Source organism: Camellia sinensis, chromosome 12 (genome assembly GCF_055761805.1).
Source record: "Camellia sinensis isolate YWXY chromosome 12, ASM5576180v1, whole genome shotgun sequence".
Lineage (NCBI taxonomy): Eukaryota > Viridiplantae > Streptophyta > Magnoliopsida > Ericales > Theaceae > Camellia > Camellia sinensis.
In genome coordinates, this window is record NC_138972.1 from 46,719,266 (window position 1) to 46,737,699 (window position 18,434).

The window sequence follows — 18,434 nt, forward strand, 5'->3', positions numbered from 1 at the left end:
TGTAGAAGAGAAGATAACGATTCAGAGTTTATGCTCTTTTTTTTTTTTTTTTGCCATAGTTATGATTTCAGCCAGAAATCAAAGGAAGATAAAAGGATTTGAATCAAAGAAACATGGGTAATGGCTTACAAACTTGTTTAGTAGATTGACTAAAACCCACATTCAACTGGATTGAATCAAAGGGAAAGATGAGATGGATTTGAATACTTGTTCTTCGACGGTGGGTTTAATTTGATGTGGATTGGTGGAATGGGAAAATTACATGGGTTGTTAATGATAGTGATATGATGAAGCTGAAGATGAGGGTGATAATTTTTTGTTTTCAGAGAAATTGAGTTTTTTTTTTTTTTTGGATTTATAGTTCTATTGCTGCCATAATTTTTGGTTTTTCTGTCAATCAATGTGAATGTTCACATTTCATATTGCTTGGAAGTTTAAGAAATGAGTGTTAGAATTGTGAAGAATGAGGTTTCTGATACAGTAATGTAGCTTTTTTTTTTATAAAGAGATGAGGAGTGTTTGGTTTGATTTGGATTGTTGTAATGGTGGAATTGTAAGAGGTGTTAATAATAGTGATAATGATGAAGATGGAGACGAAAATTATGAAGATACGGAGGAGGATTTGTGTGATGGTTTTTTTTTTTATTTTTTGAGAGATTAAGATTTTTGAATTTATGATTATGTTATTGTCATTGATTTTTATTTTTTTTTATTGAATTTCAATGTAGCAATGAATTTTTTGAGATTGGTAACGTGTCTTATATAAAAATAATGTAAATGTTCATATTATTAATCCGTGTTAATATTCATATTAATTTGAATTGAAAATTTGTCATTGTGTTATCAATTGGTGTTAATATTATTCACACACCAATATAATATTGAATGGTAAATACAATGTGAATATTTACATCTGTAATCAACTATAATAAACATAGAACATAATGTGACTGAAAATGAGCCTCGACATAATTACGATGTGGGCATTCACACCAACTTCAACATAAGAGATCAGATATGGATGTTGGAGAGTTTGAGATTTTATGGGTTTTTTTGTTTTTGGATTTTTGGTTTTTTGTACTAGAATTTTGTCATATGTATTGTCAATTAATGTTAATATTTACACTTTTATATAATATTGAATGGTGTATATGTTTTTGTTGTGTTCATTACCATTATGCAATATTGATGATATGAATATTCAATGACCATTCTGTTTAAGACACAAACATGATGTGAATATTCACAATGCAATAAATAAATATGAAGATTCACATTAATTATGATATGTTTGTTCATGGGTCGTACACCTAATTAATGTATAATGTGAATATTAACATTTGTAGTCAACCACAGTTTGATGTGAATATTCACAATGCAATAAATAGACGTGAAGATTCACATTTATTCTAATATGATCATACATCTAATTAATGTATAATGTGAATATTAATACTGTAGTCAACCACAATAAACATAAGACATAATTTGAACATTCACATTTATTAAACATAAATTAAGATGTAAACATTCACACAAACTTCAACATAAGAAAACAGATGTGAATGTTCACAGTCTATATTGTTTAGCACATGCAACACATCAATACCAAATATACCATCAAAACACATAGATATATGAGAAGTATATCATTGATTTATATATATGTTTTCAAGTGTTTTCAACTGCAAGTTATTAAAGTTACCAAAAAAAAAAAAAACTAGCACTGTATTCTGGTATAGCTAGTGAATGGTGGACAACCCCAACTATCGAACAACGAAGTTTGCCTCAAGTAGTCCAGTTGAAAATCCGATTGATAATTGACATGTCACATGTCGATATGGGTGTTACTCTCTAGAGGCATGCTCTCTTTTTTGACATGATACTTCTCCATCTTCCTCTTTGTGCAAAATTTAGATGCAATATTTGTTATATAGGCATGTACAAATAGTGAGTGTTTATATGAACATTAAATTTGATTTCAATAAAATTGGTAGGGTAGCATGCACATTGACATTAGCACATCATTAGTCAGTGTGGATATTCACATTCAATGATATTCATATAAGCAAAAGCAACAAAGTACTATTTAGGTGACAAACATAATAATGTGAACATTCATATCATTAGAGATGTGAATATTCACATTACTGCTAGGGTACAAATAGGAGTGAGACAATACCAATATATGTTGATTTTTCATATTGACACAAACAAAATTTCACAACATAAAGGAAACAACACATGTGAAATGGCTAGCCTTAGGATGTGAATGTTCACATTGATTGTTACTCAATAACAGATAATCAACAAACAACACAAACATTGATTGTTACTCACATTACTGCTAGGGTACAAATAGGAGTAAGATAGCACCAATATATGTTGATTTTTCATATTGACACGAACAAAATTTCATAACATAAAAGAAACAACACATGTGAAATGGCTAGTCTCAGAATGTGAATGTTCACATTGATTGTTACACAAACATTTGAGACTATGAAACTGAGAATAAAGTAGATAATCAAAAAACAACACAACAAACAACATAATGTAAATTTATAAAATGGCTAGTCTCAGAATATGAATGTTCACATTGATTGTTACTCAACAACAAGACAAACAATAAGATGTTATTATTTACAACATGCCTACAAGAATTCACATTGAACTAAAACAACGTTGACAACCATCCAAAATTAAGATTGTAATTATTTGATCACCATGAATAACCAACAACACCAACAAGTCCAACATTGACATAAGGAGGGAGATACAATATACACTATAATGTAAATTTATAAAATGGCTACCCTCAGAATGTGAATGTTCACATTGGTTGTTACCCAATAATAAGAGAAACAATAAGATGTTATTATTTACAACATGCCTACAAGAATTCACATTGAACTAAAATAGGGTTGGCAACCATAAAAAATTGGGCATCAACACCAACAAAAACAACAATCACAGAAAAATTGGAAAAATAATAACAATAATGTGAACAACATATGCGAAAGTTCACATTGAACCAAATAATCATTCGATGATTATACAAACAAAAGAGGAAAAAATATGGTGGCCCACTCTGTTTTCTTGGAAAGAAATAAATGGTCAAAATGAGTGATTCACATCAACACCAACAAAAACAACAATCATAGAAAAATTGAAAAAATAACAACAATAATATGAACAATACATGTGAAAGTTCACATTGAACCAAATCATTATTCGATGATTATGCAAACAAAAGAAGACAAAATATGGTGGCTTACTCTGTTTTCTGGAAAGAAATAAATGGTCAAAATGGGTGATTCACATCAACACCAACAAAAACAACAATCATAGAAAAATTGAAAAAACAACAACAATAATATGAATAATAGATACGAAAGTTCACATTAAACCAAATAATCATTTGATGATTATACAAACAAAAGAGGAAAAAATATGGGCGTTCACTCTGTTTTCTAGAAAGAGAAAATGGTCAAAAATGGGTGATTCACATCAACACCAACAAAATCAACAATTACAGAAAAATTGGAAAAACAACAATAATAATATAAACAACACATGTGAAAGTTTATATTGAATCAAATATTCATTCGATGATTATACAAATAAAAGAGGAAAAAATATGGGCGCTTACATTTGGTCCACATCTAGTCGGTCGATGTAAACTTTCACAGAGTTGATTTTTCACTTCGGAGTAGGGTTTCAATCGCCGACAACGACGTGACAATAGTGGGATGCAGAGATGATGAGAATCGCGATGGAGGATTCAAACGATGAGACGATAAGAACTAGTATGGAAATGAAGGTTTTCTGAAAGCCTTGCCGTATATTTTGCGATTTGCTCATATGTTTTTGTGCTGTGACGTTTTGAATGGAAATAAATGCTCAAAAATGTGTAGGGGTGTTTTGAACAAATTGCTAGGTATGGGACTTATTGGAATAGTCAAAAACGTTTTAGACTAGATGGAACAAAACACTTAGAAAAGGGATTTATCAAAAAAGCTCTCATAAAATTATTATGAAATAATTAAAAAAAAAATAATACATCGTCAAATACGATAGTAAAAATTTATGTATATTTTTTTGTTAAGATGATAAAATTTTATTAGAAATTTATTTTACTTGAATGTGTAGAAGTTCAAATGTTAATAAGCTTAAATTTATTTTTAAAATTTTATAAGGTTTAAATTTTTTGAATGATCTCATCTATAATTTTTTTTAGAATCGCTACTAGAACAATATAGAGATCTATATACTTTAACCATATTGTGAGTAGGGGTGTAATTTTGGCCCGTGGCCCACCCGCGGCCCGAGGTGGGCCCGGCCCGTTTAGGCCTGAGCCCAAGCCCAGCCCGATGCCTTGGGTCTTGGCCTGGGCCATCGTTTTGAAGCCCGGCCCGGCCCATTGGCCCTCCCAAAAGTTGGACCCAAGGCCCGGCCTGCACCGGCCCACCCGATGCCCAGTGTTTCTTTTAATGGAAAATAATAAAATTTTGGTGGAAAAATTAAAAAAATTGTTTAGGCCCGCCCAAGCCCCAGCCCATAGGCCCCGCCCACTAGCCCGCCCAAAGCCTGAATACCCTGGGCCTAGGCTAGGGCCTGGGCCTAGTTTTCTGGCCCATCGGCCGGCCCAGCCCGATTTTTTGGCGGGAGCATGCAAGGCCCGACATGGGCCCAGCCTGGCCAAAATTACACTCCTAATTGTGAGCTTAGAATAAAACATCTTTACTTTTGTGAAGGCATTTTTGTTTCTTTCGATTTTGTCTTTTCAAGAAGTTCTAATCTTGTCTCCCACATATTTTGCTACAAGTCATAGAGAAATCTGTAATAGTCCATTACCAAGAAGCTTGTTGGTGTTTCTTGGGTTTATTGTTAGGCTTTTTCCTCTCTATTTCGTGTTCATCTCCTTTTTGCTTTGGTTTCTCACCATTCTTTGATTAGTGTCAACATATGATTGGATTTATTTTTTTAGTGTCAACCTATTTACGATCGATTAGCTTGGTTATGATATTGTTTTTTACACTAGCCTTCTCTTTATTGGTGTATATTGTATGAAATTGAGTCTTAACCATATGTAAAAATATTAAACAAAGATAGGAAACATGTCAGACTTACAACAAAGCAAATAGACCCAAGTGCACCTAATGTGATCGTTAATAAAAGTCACATAATAGCGATGACTCAAAAAAGAAGAAACAGGAGAGGGACCCCAAATATCAAAATGAATAATGTCAAAAGCACTAGGGGCACGTGTCATAGGAGGTATATAACTAGTGCGGACATGTTTAGACAACTCACAAATAACACATGAAACTTAGAATCCTAATAAGTTTTATTTAACAAAAGAGAAAAGTTAACATAAATATTGAAAATTGACATGACCCACTTTAAAGTTTGAATTGAAAAAAACACAAAATATAGAAACAAGCAAAACAGACACCTGAAAATTAGCTAAAGAAGAAGAAGAATGCTGGCCCAGTGGATCCCCAAAGTAGTGTAGCCCATCATGCTCATATCCCTTGCCAAAAATCCTGTTCAAACTCAAATCATGTAAAAGACAAGAGGAGGTTTAAAACATCGGGGCCCGATTTCCAAGAAAAGTCAATGCATGTGCCAGAAAGTCAACGCACGTGCAGGAAGCTGTTCTCTTCAAATTCTGTATTTTTGCTCATTTTATGCTCCGACTATGTACAATCTGATTGACATTAAACACACATAAAATATATAGTTTGACAAGAAAATAAATTTAAAAGATCCTAATTAACGGCCTCAATGTTGTACAATTCGGCCTTAATCAATATATATATCAAATCCTGTGAAGATAGAATTCTCACTTACACTCTTACTTGCAATGTTTTCAAACTCGGACTGGACCGGCCGATCGGACCGGTTGAACCGGGAACCAGGCCTTGTTCCGGTCCGGTCAACTCCCTAACCCCGAGGTGGGAGCAAAATCGGGAAAAACCGGTGACCTAGTGGTCGAATCGGTAAAACCGATGGCCCGAACTGGGTCAAGAGGATCGGACCAGCCTGTTTTTTTCAGATTTTTTTTTCTTTATTTCTTTCTTATATATATATATATATTTCAAAATTTTGACTAAAAATTCTTATTTCAAGAGTCTCCTCTCATAAGGAAGAGTCTCATTAAAAGCTTGAGAAGATTATGAAAGTCTATTCCTATTTATAGGAAAAGATTTTTCAAAGAGAACCTACAAAATTCTATGTGGGATTCAATCAAATTATTTGAAACATATTGATTGGAGGGAGGGTTGAAAATTTGGTTCCTCTATTTTATTTTTTTATTTGTTGATTAGTAAATAAAACAACTTTATTAATAGAAAATTAAAGTACAAAACATGAGATAATAAATGATACATCGATAAAATGGTGAGTACAAAAAACATCATAACCAAGCTAAACGATTCCAACTTGATTGGCACTGAATAAGAAATCCCAATCATATACTAGCACAATACCAAAAGTTGGTGAGAGACCCAGCAAAAAAACTCCACCCAAACCACTACTAGCTATGCAACAACACACTATACAAATAACAATACCAAACATTCATTAACAGAGGTAATCAAACCTACATCCAAACCCATCCAGCATCCAATCAACTAAGCACAACATATATCTACTAGTGAACAATGGCTCACAAAACTTCCACTATTACAAAACCTACAAATAATGAAGAAGAGAAGCAGAGACAGAGAGCATCCTCTATTGATCCCCCCCAACAAAATGAGCTCACCTCATATGTGCCTAGTGATTTTGATATACTTGCAAACATTATCGCATTCGTTGTCTTGAGGCCAAATTTGGTAGCCAGCTTGAATGCCACTAAAAACTAGAGCTAATAATGCACCCAATAAAGCAAGAAAGCTCCATGGGCTCTTAAAGTATCTGTGCTTGAACTAAGCAATAAAAGCCTTCCCTCTATTATCATAGTGACTTTGAATCTCCTTTTTCACACTTACGTAGGCAGAAGGGTGTGGCACCAAATCTTTGCCTATCTTATTGAAGAGAGTAGCTACTTCAACATCACTACCAAGACAATTTTGTAATATATGAGCCGATCTCAACTCCTTAACATCGTTTGGATTGTCAATAAGTGAATCAAGAAAACAGATGTAAGTGGTCACCCATAGATTGTTTGGGGTATCTCCACACATTTCATAGGCTATCAAGTTCAAGAACATTGCTTTAGTTGAGTCATCCACTGTTATTGTGGGAAGTTCAAGCCTCACAAAGTTACAAAATGAACTAAAGTTAATATCCGTCAAGTAACTACTCTTCTTGTTCTTCTTAACATGGATCCCTACATCAATGAGCTCCTCACCATTGCGAAAAGTGTATCAATTTGATACACAAAGTTCAACATGTTTGCAACCTACAAGTCATTTGTACAGAACATCTAGAAAATGCAAGGGACATAGCTCTTCAACATTCTTGCCTACATGTGGTGCCATAATGCTATCGGTGATGAACATATCAATCATTTTCATCGTGTAACCTTTTGCATATACTCTTTCGTCATTAATAAGTTCCTTGAGGACAAGGAAGGGAAGTTGATTCTCCAGCAAGAACAAGTCCTATTGTATAAAGTGTAGACATCCCCGAACGCCCCCGGAGGGCGAGTCCCCCCCTCCCCCTTCTGTTCGTATTAGGCTCACTACAGTTCAGGACTCTCAAATTGTCACGGTTCTAAATCTGAACCAAAGAGTCCAAATCTGGCAAATCGTTTTGAGAAAACAGATTTTGAAAGAAGTGCCAAACATGGACTGCTTTGCCAGATACAGAGTCGCCACCTAAATGTATTATTTTGGGGAAATTTAGGAAACCCTGACTCATTTGCCTAAGGCCACGTGTCCGTCATCACCAAAGTTGCCTCGGCTCGGGAACTTGGGTACGATTGGGGAAGGTCACTTCATGAGCATCCCGCTCGCCCGATCAAAGATCGGCCTCTACTAACCATGATATCTATTTTTGAAAACATTATGCGTTCTTATTCTGATTATTAGCCTAGATTTACTATGTGATGCGCACAACATACAAGTATAGACTGGATCGTCTGAATTGGAACAAAACATTTCATGTTTATTTTTTTGAAAGTGGTTTGATGGTGCTACCTGCAAGTAGGCTAAGACGTGGATTTGCCACCCTCGGGTGGTCTTAGAAAAACATGATTTTGCCACTATCTAGTGGGCTTAAAACTCACAGTCAATGCATCTATTCCACTTCAAATAATCCAACCTTCACCCACAGGCATTCAGGCAGTTATATCACATAAGCAATTAGCTTCATGGTAAGCATGCTATCATGGCAGTCACTCACACGCATGCAAGGATGCTAAAGCATAAAACTTACCGAGTACTCCAAGCCAAAACAGAAGCTAATTAGAAATCCATGCACGATCCTAATTATACAGAAATGCCTAATGCAACACATGCAAAAGTGCAACTATAGCAGGCTCGGCTATTCTAAATATGGCATATGAAATGCTACAGCTAACATGTATTCAACTTTGGAATTGAAATACAATGCAGTTAGTATGATGCATGCAAAACAGATGAATGAATGCAAACATGCTATCATACTGTATGCTAATTGAAACATGCCCTAATCTAACCATCATAAGCGGGTAAATAAAAGGGAGAAAGACGTGGGGTTGGAAGACATACATCACACACACGCACACTTATTACAGTTGTGCCCTCGCTCGGAGGGTCCGAATAAATAATATACAGTCCCAAATAATTACAGTCCAAATATGTACAAAACCCTAATTAATTAACAAATTGAATTAGGAAAGCAATAAATTGGCATGCAAGCCAGGGACTGCCTCAAATCTGCTCCGGACGATGAATGATGTATGCTCGGGTCGCCTTGTGCGGAGAATCCTTCGCGATGCCCGGTTTGCCTCTGATTGCAATTGTTTTTGGAATGCGTGCCAAGCTCCGGAAGGCTGTTGATTCTTGATTTGCTGCAACAAAGAGCAACAAAGGGGCATGGCAAAGTATTTTCACATATATATGCATGACTACTCTTCGGGGAGTGTGGTCCTCGATCCTCGTGCCACCAATCACGCATATCGATGCATGATGGCCGAGGAGTCGAATTGCACGACTCAATATGAAATGAATGCACATATAAACACAACAAGACCTAAACTCCATCATGGATAATCCAGAGTGTCGGCGATTGAGAATTGAGACACGTTCCGTCACTCGAAGTACGAAATGTCCCTCGTTTCCCGTGCTCGGGCTAACTCCTATCCCAAACACAATGCAATATGCATGACATGCATGAATGCAACTAATATACAACCTAGCATGCACAATGCTATGAAATGACATACACGATGCACGATGTAACATGGCATACACAATGTGCTAACATACAACCTAGCATACATAATGCTATAAAATAAAATGGCATACACAATGCACAATGGACTTACACCAACATGAGTGGACCTCAGCCACACTCACATCAGTAGCCATGAGATGAAAAAAAGGGACTCTCGAAATACGTGCACGCATGCACGCAAACCGAGGACCGAACCTAAGGCAACAAATGCCACTCTACCAAAGCATGGCAAGGCATGGAATATGGTATGCAAACATTCAAATTTTAGCACTGAAATGTGAAACAAAACAGCCCCGAAACATGGAAACATGGCACCCGATGCATGGAATGAAACCCCAAAATTCGAAACTAGGCGCATGGAATGACTTATAGCTATACAAAGCATGCATTATTTGATCATGAAGCATGAAGACAGATGCAAGACAGTCCCAAAACATGCATATTTCCAGTTTATAACAAGCCTAAAAAATGAACACAAATATGGCTAATCTATCATGCAAAAATGGCCCTAAAATAGAGATTAAACACAAAGGGACAGCAGCTGGCCCCGAATGGCAAAGAGCCCTTCAACAAAGTTGAAGAGGGGCTCAAAAAAGGGCACTTTACAGTTTACATCAAGCCACGAAAATAATAAAAAATAAGGCCAAACTATTATGCAAGAAAAGGCCTAAAAGAGGGGTAAAGAGACAAGTGGCAGCTGATGTTCTCAAACAGAGGAGATCCCTTTAACAATATTGAATAGGGGCTCAAAAAAAGTTATTTCACAGTTTATGGAAAGGTCCAAAACAGCTCACAAATAGGCCTAAAATACTATGCAAAAATTGGCCTAAAAGAGAGACAAGCAGGAGGCCTCAAACAGAGGAGAGCCCTCAACAATGTTTAAGAGGGTCTCAAAACAAGATATTTTACAGTTTATGGAAAAGTCCAAAACAACTCAAAAATAGGCCTAAAATACTATGCAAAAATTGGCCTAAAAGAGAGATAAAGAAGCAAGTGATAGCAGGAGACCTCAAACAGAGAAGAGCCCTTCAACAATGTTGAAGAGGGGCTCAAAACAAGATATTTTACAGTTTATGGAAAAGTCCAAAACAACTCACAAATAGGCCTAAAATACTATGCAAAAATTGGCCTAAAAGAGAGATAAAGAAGCAAGTGATAGTAGGAGACCTCAAACAGAGAAATACCCTTAATCAAACATGGATATGAGAATAAAATATGACTATTTACAGTTTGGGTCGGAGCCCAAAAATGCTATCAAGTGTGGCTTAGATACCAAGCAAAATAAGGCAAAAAAGAGGAAAAATGGGACTAACCCTTGTAGACCAATGGACCAGCAACTCTTGGACCAAGTTTGGGAGTTCTTCACCTCTGAAAAGTAGCCTCAAGTTGCTGGAATGGAGGATGGAGGCCTTGTACTATGAGGTGTAAGGTAAATGGTGTAGGACTAAGGGTGTTTTGAGGGTTGGAATAGAGAGAGAGAGAGATTGAATGCCAAAGCTCCAAACCAAATTTTCTAACCCTTTAAAATGCAGCTGGGGGTGCTGGTTATATAGGCAAAGGAGAGGAGAAAAAGGGGGGAAAATGAAATTCAAATTTCCCCCCAAAAGACCCCCCTCGGATACAGGATCTGGGGGGAAACAGAGGGTGCAGCTGGAACACACTTGGAGAGAGGATCATGGCCGGCCAGGTAAAAAAGGTTCAGGTCGTCGGCCGGCCACCACCCATGGCCGGCTGACCAAGGGTCAAAAAGGTCAAGCACAATTACTGGTCGGCCACCTCAAAAAGGTGGTCTCCCATGTGTGCACAACACAACTATATGGTTGAAACCCAGAAAAAGTAAACCAGGAGAGAGAAAAGACCATTTTTTAGAGGGGGTCAAAAGGGTCAGGCACAATTACTGGTCGGCCACCAGATATTGGTGGCCTCCCAGGTGTGTACAACACAAATATGGGGTTTAGGGTTCAAGAAAGTGGCCCCAGGATGGTCAACATTAGCTTTCAAGTGAGGAAAACGGGCGTTGGAGAGCGATGAAGGAATAAAGCTGGCTTTTCAGAACAATTGCTGGCCTCCCACCCTCCTACAAGCTTCCTAACAATGAAAATAAGGTCTCCACCAAAAATGAACAAAAACGAATGCAAGACGGAGGCTCGGGGGACCGAAACGCGCGGCCCGGGGCCCCGAAAATGGGCTGTTAAGCATCGGAGGTGGCGTTCGACCACGAAGTTGGTCTCTCGGGCCACAGTGTTCCTCAAAAGGGAGGAAATAAGGTGTATACCAAAAACCGGAGCAAACGGAGGTGGTTAGGCGATCTCAAACCGAGGCACACGGCCGTCGGCTCTGAAAAAAATGAAAACCGGGCTCCAAACGAGAAAAATGGCCTACGACCACGAAACGTAGCCTACGGCCACTGAGAGATGATCTTCGAGACCTCTCCCTCCCTTTGGGAAGAGAAAACAGAGCCTGGTTCGCAAATCGAGGCAAGGCACGAAAGAGTCCGGAAGTCCGGAGGCAAGGCTCGCAGCCGAGATTCTGAAACTTCTGAACGAGCACAATATGCAATATCACCGAGCGCTCAATCAGTGATGTTTGAGTCTTAAGGTCGGTCAAAAATGGGGTGTCTACATAAAGGCAACATTGTGGTTTTTTATTTCAACCTTATGCTCTTTTCGCTCTGTGGCATAGTTAATGAGATACAAAATAAAGCAACCATCCACGAGCATCATCCTTATGAATTCATCGTCATTGTATTCATCTGTAGATTTCTCTTCATAGCAATCTCTCAATTGCTTGACCTTCTGGAAAAGCCGTTCATATAAGTCTTCAAGCAACTGTTGGTCATCTGAGACTAGCTTACTTGTGATTCTACGCTTGAGCTCTTGCATTCGTTGAAGCTTGAGGTTGTTATGATCATGGTGATATGGACCAACGGAAGCCACCCTTGGTGCATAGTTATTCTGATAATTCTTAGTCTTTCGAAGCATTTGTGGAACCCTTTGGATGCATAATGGTTTTGGATTTTGAAATTGGCTTGCTTAATTCACATCGGCAGACTAAATTAGCAACCAAATCAAGGTAAACAATAATACATGTACATACATATATATATATATATAATGATAAATGTGGAGAAAATGTTCCTAACACAAAACTTAAGAAAAAAATTCATTGTTTAGGGTATTAATCCTACCTTGGCATTTTTTTACACTTATTGTATTACTATGTAAACTCATCATTCAATTGATTTTGTTTTTTTTTTTAGAAATCATTGCATGGTTCGTAATCAAATTGATGAAAATATTAATTAATAAAGATAAATTATACTAGTAGTCATTATATTTTGCCTCTTGTGTCATTTTAATCTCCACACTTTTAATTGACTTAATTTTGACTTTAAATTTTAAATTTGTGTCAATTTGGTCCTTTTGATAATACCGTTAGGGGTTTTGACAAAAAATAATCATTGAGTTTGGTCAAGGTTAACTCATTGAGTTGTACAAGTTTATAATTTTGTCCTTAAAATGAAGACACATACCACTTATTTTGCACATTTTTCATAAGAAAATGCTGTTAGTTGCTATTAATTGGACCATATTAAGACAAAATTATAAATTCAATGTCAAAATTGAGCTAATGTAAATTACAGGGATCAAAATAACACAAGGGTCAACATATAGAGACTACCAGTGTAATTTGTCCTATTAATAATTTAAAAATTAAAATTTAACGAAGCTAAAATTAAATTATTATTGAATCATGACCTTGGTCATATATATCTATCAAAGGAAAAAGAAATCACGATTGATAAGGTATAAAAAAAGATAAACTTTTTACATTCAAATTATAGGGATGTGCACAAAAATCGTAATCAAATCATACAAGTTGGAATGATTTCTCAATGCATGGTTCGGTTCTAGATTTTGAAATAGGCAAATCGTACTTCACGGTGAATCCAATTGGAACTGAACCTTTAGATTATATATATATATATATATATTTTTTATTAGCAAATGTCAGTTGTTAGATGTTAGATTAGTACATTTTTAAATGGGAGTTAACCTATATAAATTGTTACCGAATGTAAATAGAAAAAGTATTTTATTAGGATCAAGAGTGTGTTTGGCATGTGCTAACATAGCACATATTATTTTAGCATATTATTTTATTTGAGTCACATCACCTATTTATCACATTACTTTAACCCCAACCCACATTTTACTTTTTTTCGTAAAAAGTCAAAAAGTATACCAATCTAACATTTTCTAAACAACCCCTAAATATATATGTATATATATAAATTATAACTCTAAACTATTTAACTACATTTCTGTATAGTGACAGAGCTGGATTTTAAATATATATATATATATACATACATGTAAACAATTTTTAGGTAGTAAATAATATTTTGTGATCATTTTGTAAATAATCATAATATTTTAAAAATCCGTGGTTCCAAACCGAACAAAACCATGGTTTAGTGGTTCAGTTTGGATTGCTTTCAAGATTTTCATGAATTGGTTTGGTTTCAAATTTTATATGGAACTGTAGATAATAGATTGGTCTTAGTTTACAGCTAAATCGAATCAATCTAACCCATGCTCACCTCTAGAAATTAGAATAATTAGGTAGAATTATTACTTAAATAGAATAATTGGTTTGGGAGATTTGTATTCCTAGCAATTTAGGCTTCAACTGTACTAAAAAAAATAATAATAATTAAAAAATATTTATTTTTATAGATATTAATATTATAATAACTAATTAATTTTATATTTTAAAAAGTCGCTTACCATTAGTATAGCAAAATTATTTCTAAAACAAAGAACAAAACATAACTATGCAATTTAAGGTGAATTATTTATAATAGTATATATTAATTTGAAACATGTTGATAAATTGTTTTTACGTTCTATTATAAAATAAGAAACATGATGACACATACCACTTATTTTGCATATTTTTCATAAGAAAATGCTATTAGTTGCTATTAATTGGACCAAATTAAGATAAAATTATAAATTCAATGTCAAAATTGAGCTAGTTTAAATTACAGGGATCAAAATGACACAAGGGTCAAAATATAGGGATTACTAATGTAATTTGTCCTATTAATAATTTAAAAATTAAAATTTAACGAAGCTAAAATTAAATTATTATTGAATCATGACCTTGGTCAAATATATCTATCAAAGGAAAAAGAAATCACAACTGATAAGGTATAAAAAAAGATAAACTTTTTACATTCAAATTATAGGGATGTGCACAAAAATCGTAAATCGGCATGGTCCAAATCAAATCATACAGGTTGGAATGATTTCTCAATACATGGTTCAATTCTAGATTTTGAAATAGGTGAATCGTACAATTGAACTGGACCTTTAGATTATATATATATATATATATATATGTATATATATATATATATATATTTTTTTTTTGATTAGGAAAAGTCAGTTGTTAGATGTTAGATTAGTACATTTTTAAATGGGAGTTAACTTATATAAATTGTTACCGAATGTAAATAGAAAAAGTATTTTATTAGGATCAAGAGTGTGTTTGGCATGTGCTAACATAGCATATGCTATTTTAGTATATTATCTTATCTGAGTCACATCATCTATCTATCACATTACTTTAACCTCAACCCACATTTCACATTTTTTTCGTAAAAAGTAAAAAAATATACTAATCTAGCATTTTTCAAACAACCCCTAAATATATATGTCTATATATAAATTATAACTCTAAACTATTTAAGTACATTTCTGTATAGTGATAGAACTAGATTTTAAAAATATATATATACATATATGTAAACAATTTTTAGGTTGTAAATAATATTTTGTGATCATATTATAAATAATCATAATATTTTTAAAATCCGTGGTTCCAAACCGAACTAAACCATGGTTTAGTGGTTCAGTTTGGATTGCTTTCAAGATTTTCAAGAATTGATTTGGTTCCAAATTTTATGAAACTGTAGATAATAGATTGCTCTTAATTTACAGCTAAATCGAATCAATCTAGCCCATGCTCACCTCTAGAAATTAGAATAATTAGGTAGAATTATTACTTAAATATGACCATTTCCATGGGAGATTTGTATTCCTAGCAATTTAGGCTTCAACTGTACTAAAAAAAAAAAAAAAAATTAAAAAATATTTATTTTCATAGATATTAATATTATAATAACTAATTAATTTTATATTTTAAAAAGTCGCTTACCATTAGTATAGCAAAATTATTTCTAAAACAAAGAACAAAACATAACTAAGCAATTTAAGGTGAATTATTTATAATAGTATATATTAATTTGAAACATGTTGATAAATTGTTTTTACGTTCTATTATAAAATAAAAAAATCTTAAACCTTAAATTTGACCATATGTTAGTCCAAAAACAAATGTAATTAAACAAACACTTTTATGCATTTTGGCTACATCTCTGTATTTTAATAAAATGAAATGGACATTTTTATGCATTTTAATTTGTTACTGTATTTTATCGTAATTATTTTAGTTTTTATCTTTCATAAATGTTATTCTTATTTTCTTTTTCTAATATTTAAATTTTAAGAGAAAAACTTGAAAAAGTTAATTTATAAATCTAATGACCAATTGAGAGAGGAGAAAGGAAATAAAATTTAGAAGTACCAAAAATAAAATTTAAATATTAACAAGAAAATTAAGAATTATCTATATGTACTGGCAACGGCCATGCACAAGAAGGGATCAAAGAAATGTTATTAATATAATTATGTTTACTAATTATCTGTAGAATTATTATATGTGTATATCTATTTTATATGTATAAGCAGTGCTTGAGGACGGATGACTTGTTTTTTGACCTGTTTTTACCATAATTGCACTCGAACCTCTTTTTGGAAAAATCAACTTTCATAAAGGTATTCTTTTTGGGTAATTCTATTTACGCATAGTACAAATTTTCAGTATACGCCACAAATAGTTTTCGGATATAAATATTAGAACAAAAGTCAAATGATTGTGTGGGTGTTAATTTTTGACTACACAATCAAATAGGGAAACTCAGCTAGCAAGCACTAGCAGAATAGATTAAGTCCGAACGACCTGTCATAGAAAGATAAGAATCCGGTGGTAGTTCGTCCACTCGAGGACACTTCGACGATCAAGTCAGTAAAATATCTCTCAAAGATAACCAATAGTGCTTAACTCACTAGACAGAACATAAAAAAACCTGCCTTAGACCCACGGGGGTGCCTTTCTTTTATAGACAGCACTAACCTGATCCCTGTAGAAGCCTAGCTTCAATGGACTTAGGCTCAATGCCTATCCTAAACCCCCAGTTAGATAGAGATAAACTCCCTAAGATTTTTATCCATATCTAGACTGAGGTCCTTCTCCATTCTAGGACTCTTGTCTCTTATCCGCTCATCTCAGATTTCGATATCTCCGCAGATAACCTCGGCCTAGCAAAGATCATCTCGGCATATGACCAAGCCACGTGGCACTCCAGCTGACACGTCGGTGTCACCTCGCCTACGTGCTGCCATTCACAAAATATGTCCCTACAACTGCCCCGTAGGTTCTATCACCTCAGCAACTTGAGATGATGGAACCTACATTACTAGTTCATTTACTGCGTTGACTGAAATTCATTCTTTCCTTTGACCGAGATCATGATTTGTCGGCTTCAAGTACCTAGTACTTAACTGTCCATTTTTATTAGGGATCAAGAACCAAGAACCAAGTTCTTGTGCATCTCAACTGAGATAGTTCCTCTAATCGAGGTTTTTGCTTTATTAAATCAAGAACTCCAAAAGTTTAATCTGTGCTTGAGCTGTCACGCACGGTTTTTCCAACCATTTCTGCTATGCGTCCTTTTCTCATTAGTTCGTACCAGACACGTGCCATCAGGTCGTGTCATTTCTGCGCACACTGCCTAACAGACACGTCGTCCAAGGCGTATTCGTTTCCTTTTTCCGTCTTTTCGAGTTTCAACAAAACTCTCTCTCTCTCTCTCTCTCTCTCTTCGTCTCTTCACTTTTGAGTATTCAATTTTCCTTGCAACTTTCTCTCTATAATGCTTCTCTCCCAAATCCTCCATTTTCGTGGTTCGAAGCTCCTGCAACTACTTCAATCATCTCCTCCGGCGAGCACTTCGTCATCTGGTTTCGATTATTCACACCATCTAACTCCAGCGACCCTCATCCCAATGTTTGTTTCCTCAGTAAGCCACTGATTTCCTCATTTTTCAGTCTTTCATTATTCCTTTGATTTGTTTTGAATTTGTTACCTATTTACATGTTGTTTGCTGCCATTGCAAACTAGTTTTTTGTTCTTGAATCCTTGCTTGTGCTTTGAATTTCATCATTTGAGTGTCAAATATGCTTGTTTTCGACTTTGTGTTGTTCAATCTATCTCTGGGTCTACATATGCACATAAGAACTGTTCATATACTCGATGCTTTAGCAATTTGTCACTATTCTTGGGTTTTGCACATCTGAACACACTAACTCAGTATTCTTGAATTTCTATTTGTTTTCTTGAGTCTGAATCATGTTCTTTTCTATTTTGCTTTGACTTGTTTCCAGATTTTTGCCATTGATTCTTGTTTCTGTATAGACTTAGGTTTGGGAATTTGGTAGAAATCGCATTCTTTAGGAAAATTGAAACAAATTCCCCCTAGTTCCTAAAAAACCCTCGCCTTAGCGTCAGTCTAGGTTTTAGCTGAGGTTTCCAAACTCATACCAAACATTCTTCTCTGAAATTTTACACCAATCCACCTTAAGCTGATATCATGGAAATGTTTAGGTGGAGAGTTGACACCCTAGAAAAACTTGAATATTTTATAAGAGAATTCTCTATCGCCGCCGACGTCCAACTCAGGTTGGCTGAGGAGGAAGACTCTATAATGCCTAGTGAGGACCCTATGCCCTTCCCAGTAGTTGCTTTCATAGAGTGTGGACTTAGGTTCCCTCTAGACAGTCTCTTTTGTGAAATCCTCCATTATTACAAAATTAACCCCATGCAACTTGCCATAAACTCATATAGGGTCATAAATG

The 18,434-nt window shown here is 34.9% G+C and overlaps 1 protein-coding gene across 1 annotated transcript; it reads right to left on the reverse strand.

Annotated features, from left to right (window-relative positions):
* Positions 1-6,935: 6,935 nt before the first annotated feature.
* LOC145803540 (uncharacterized) lies at positions 6,936-12,371 on the reverse strand. Its single transcript, XM_082896838.1, has 2 exons — positions 12,098-12,371; positions 6,936-7,339 (listed from the first exon to the last, which is right to left on the reverse strand). Exons 1-2 carry the CDS (start codon positions 12,369-12,371, stop codon positions 6,936-6,938), a joined length of 678 nt encoding a protein of 225 aa, XP_082752964.1.
* Positions 12,372-18,434: the final 6,063 nt, after the last annotated feature.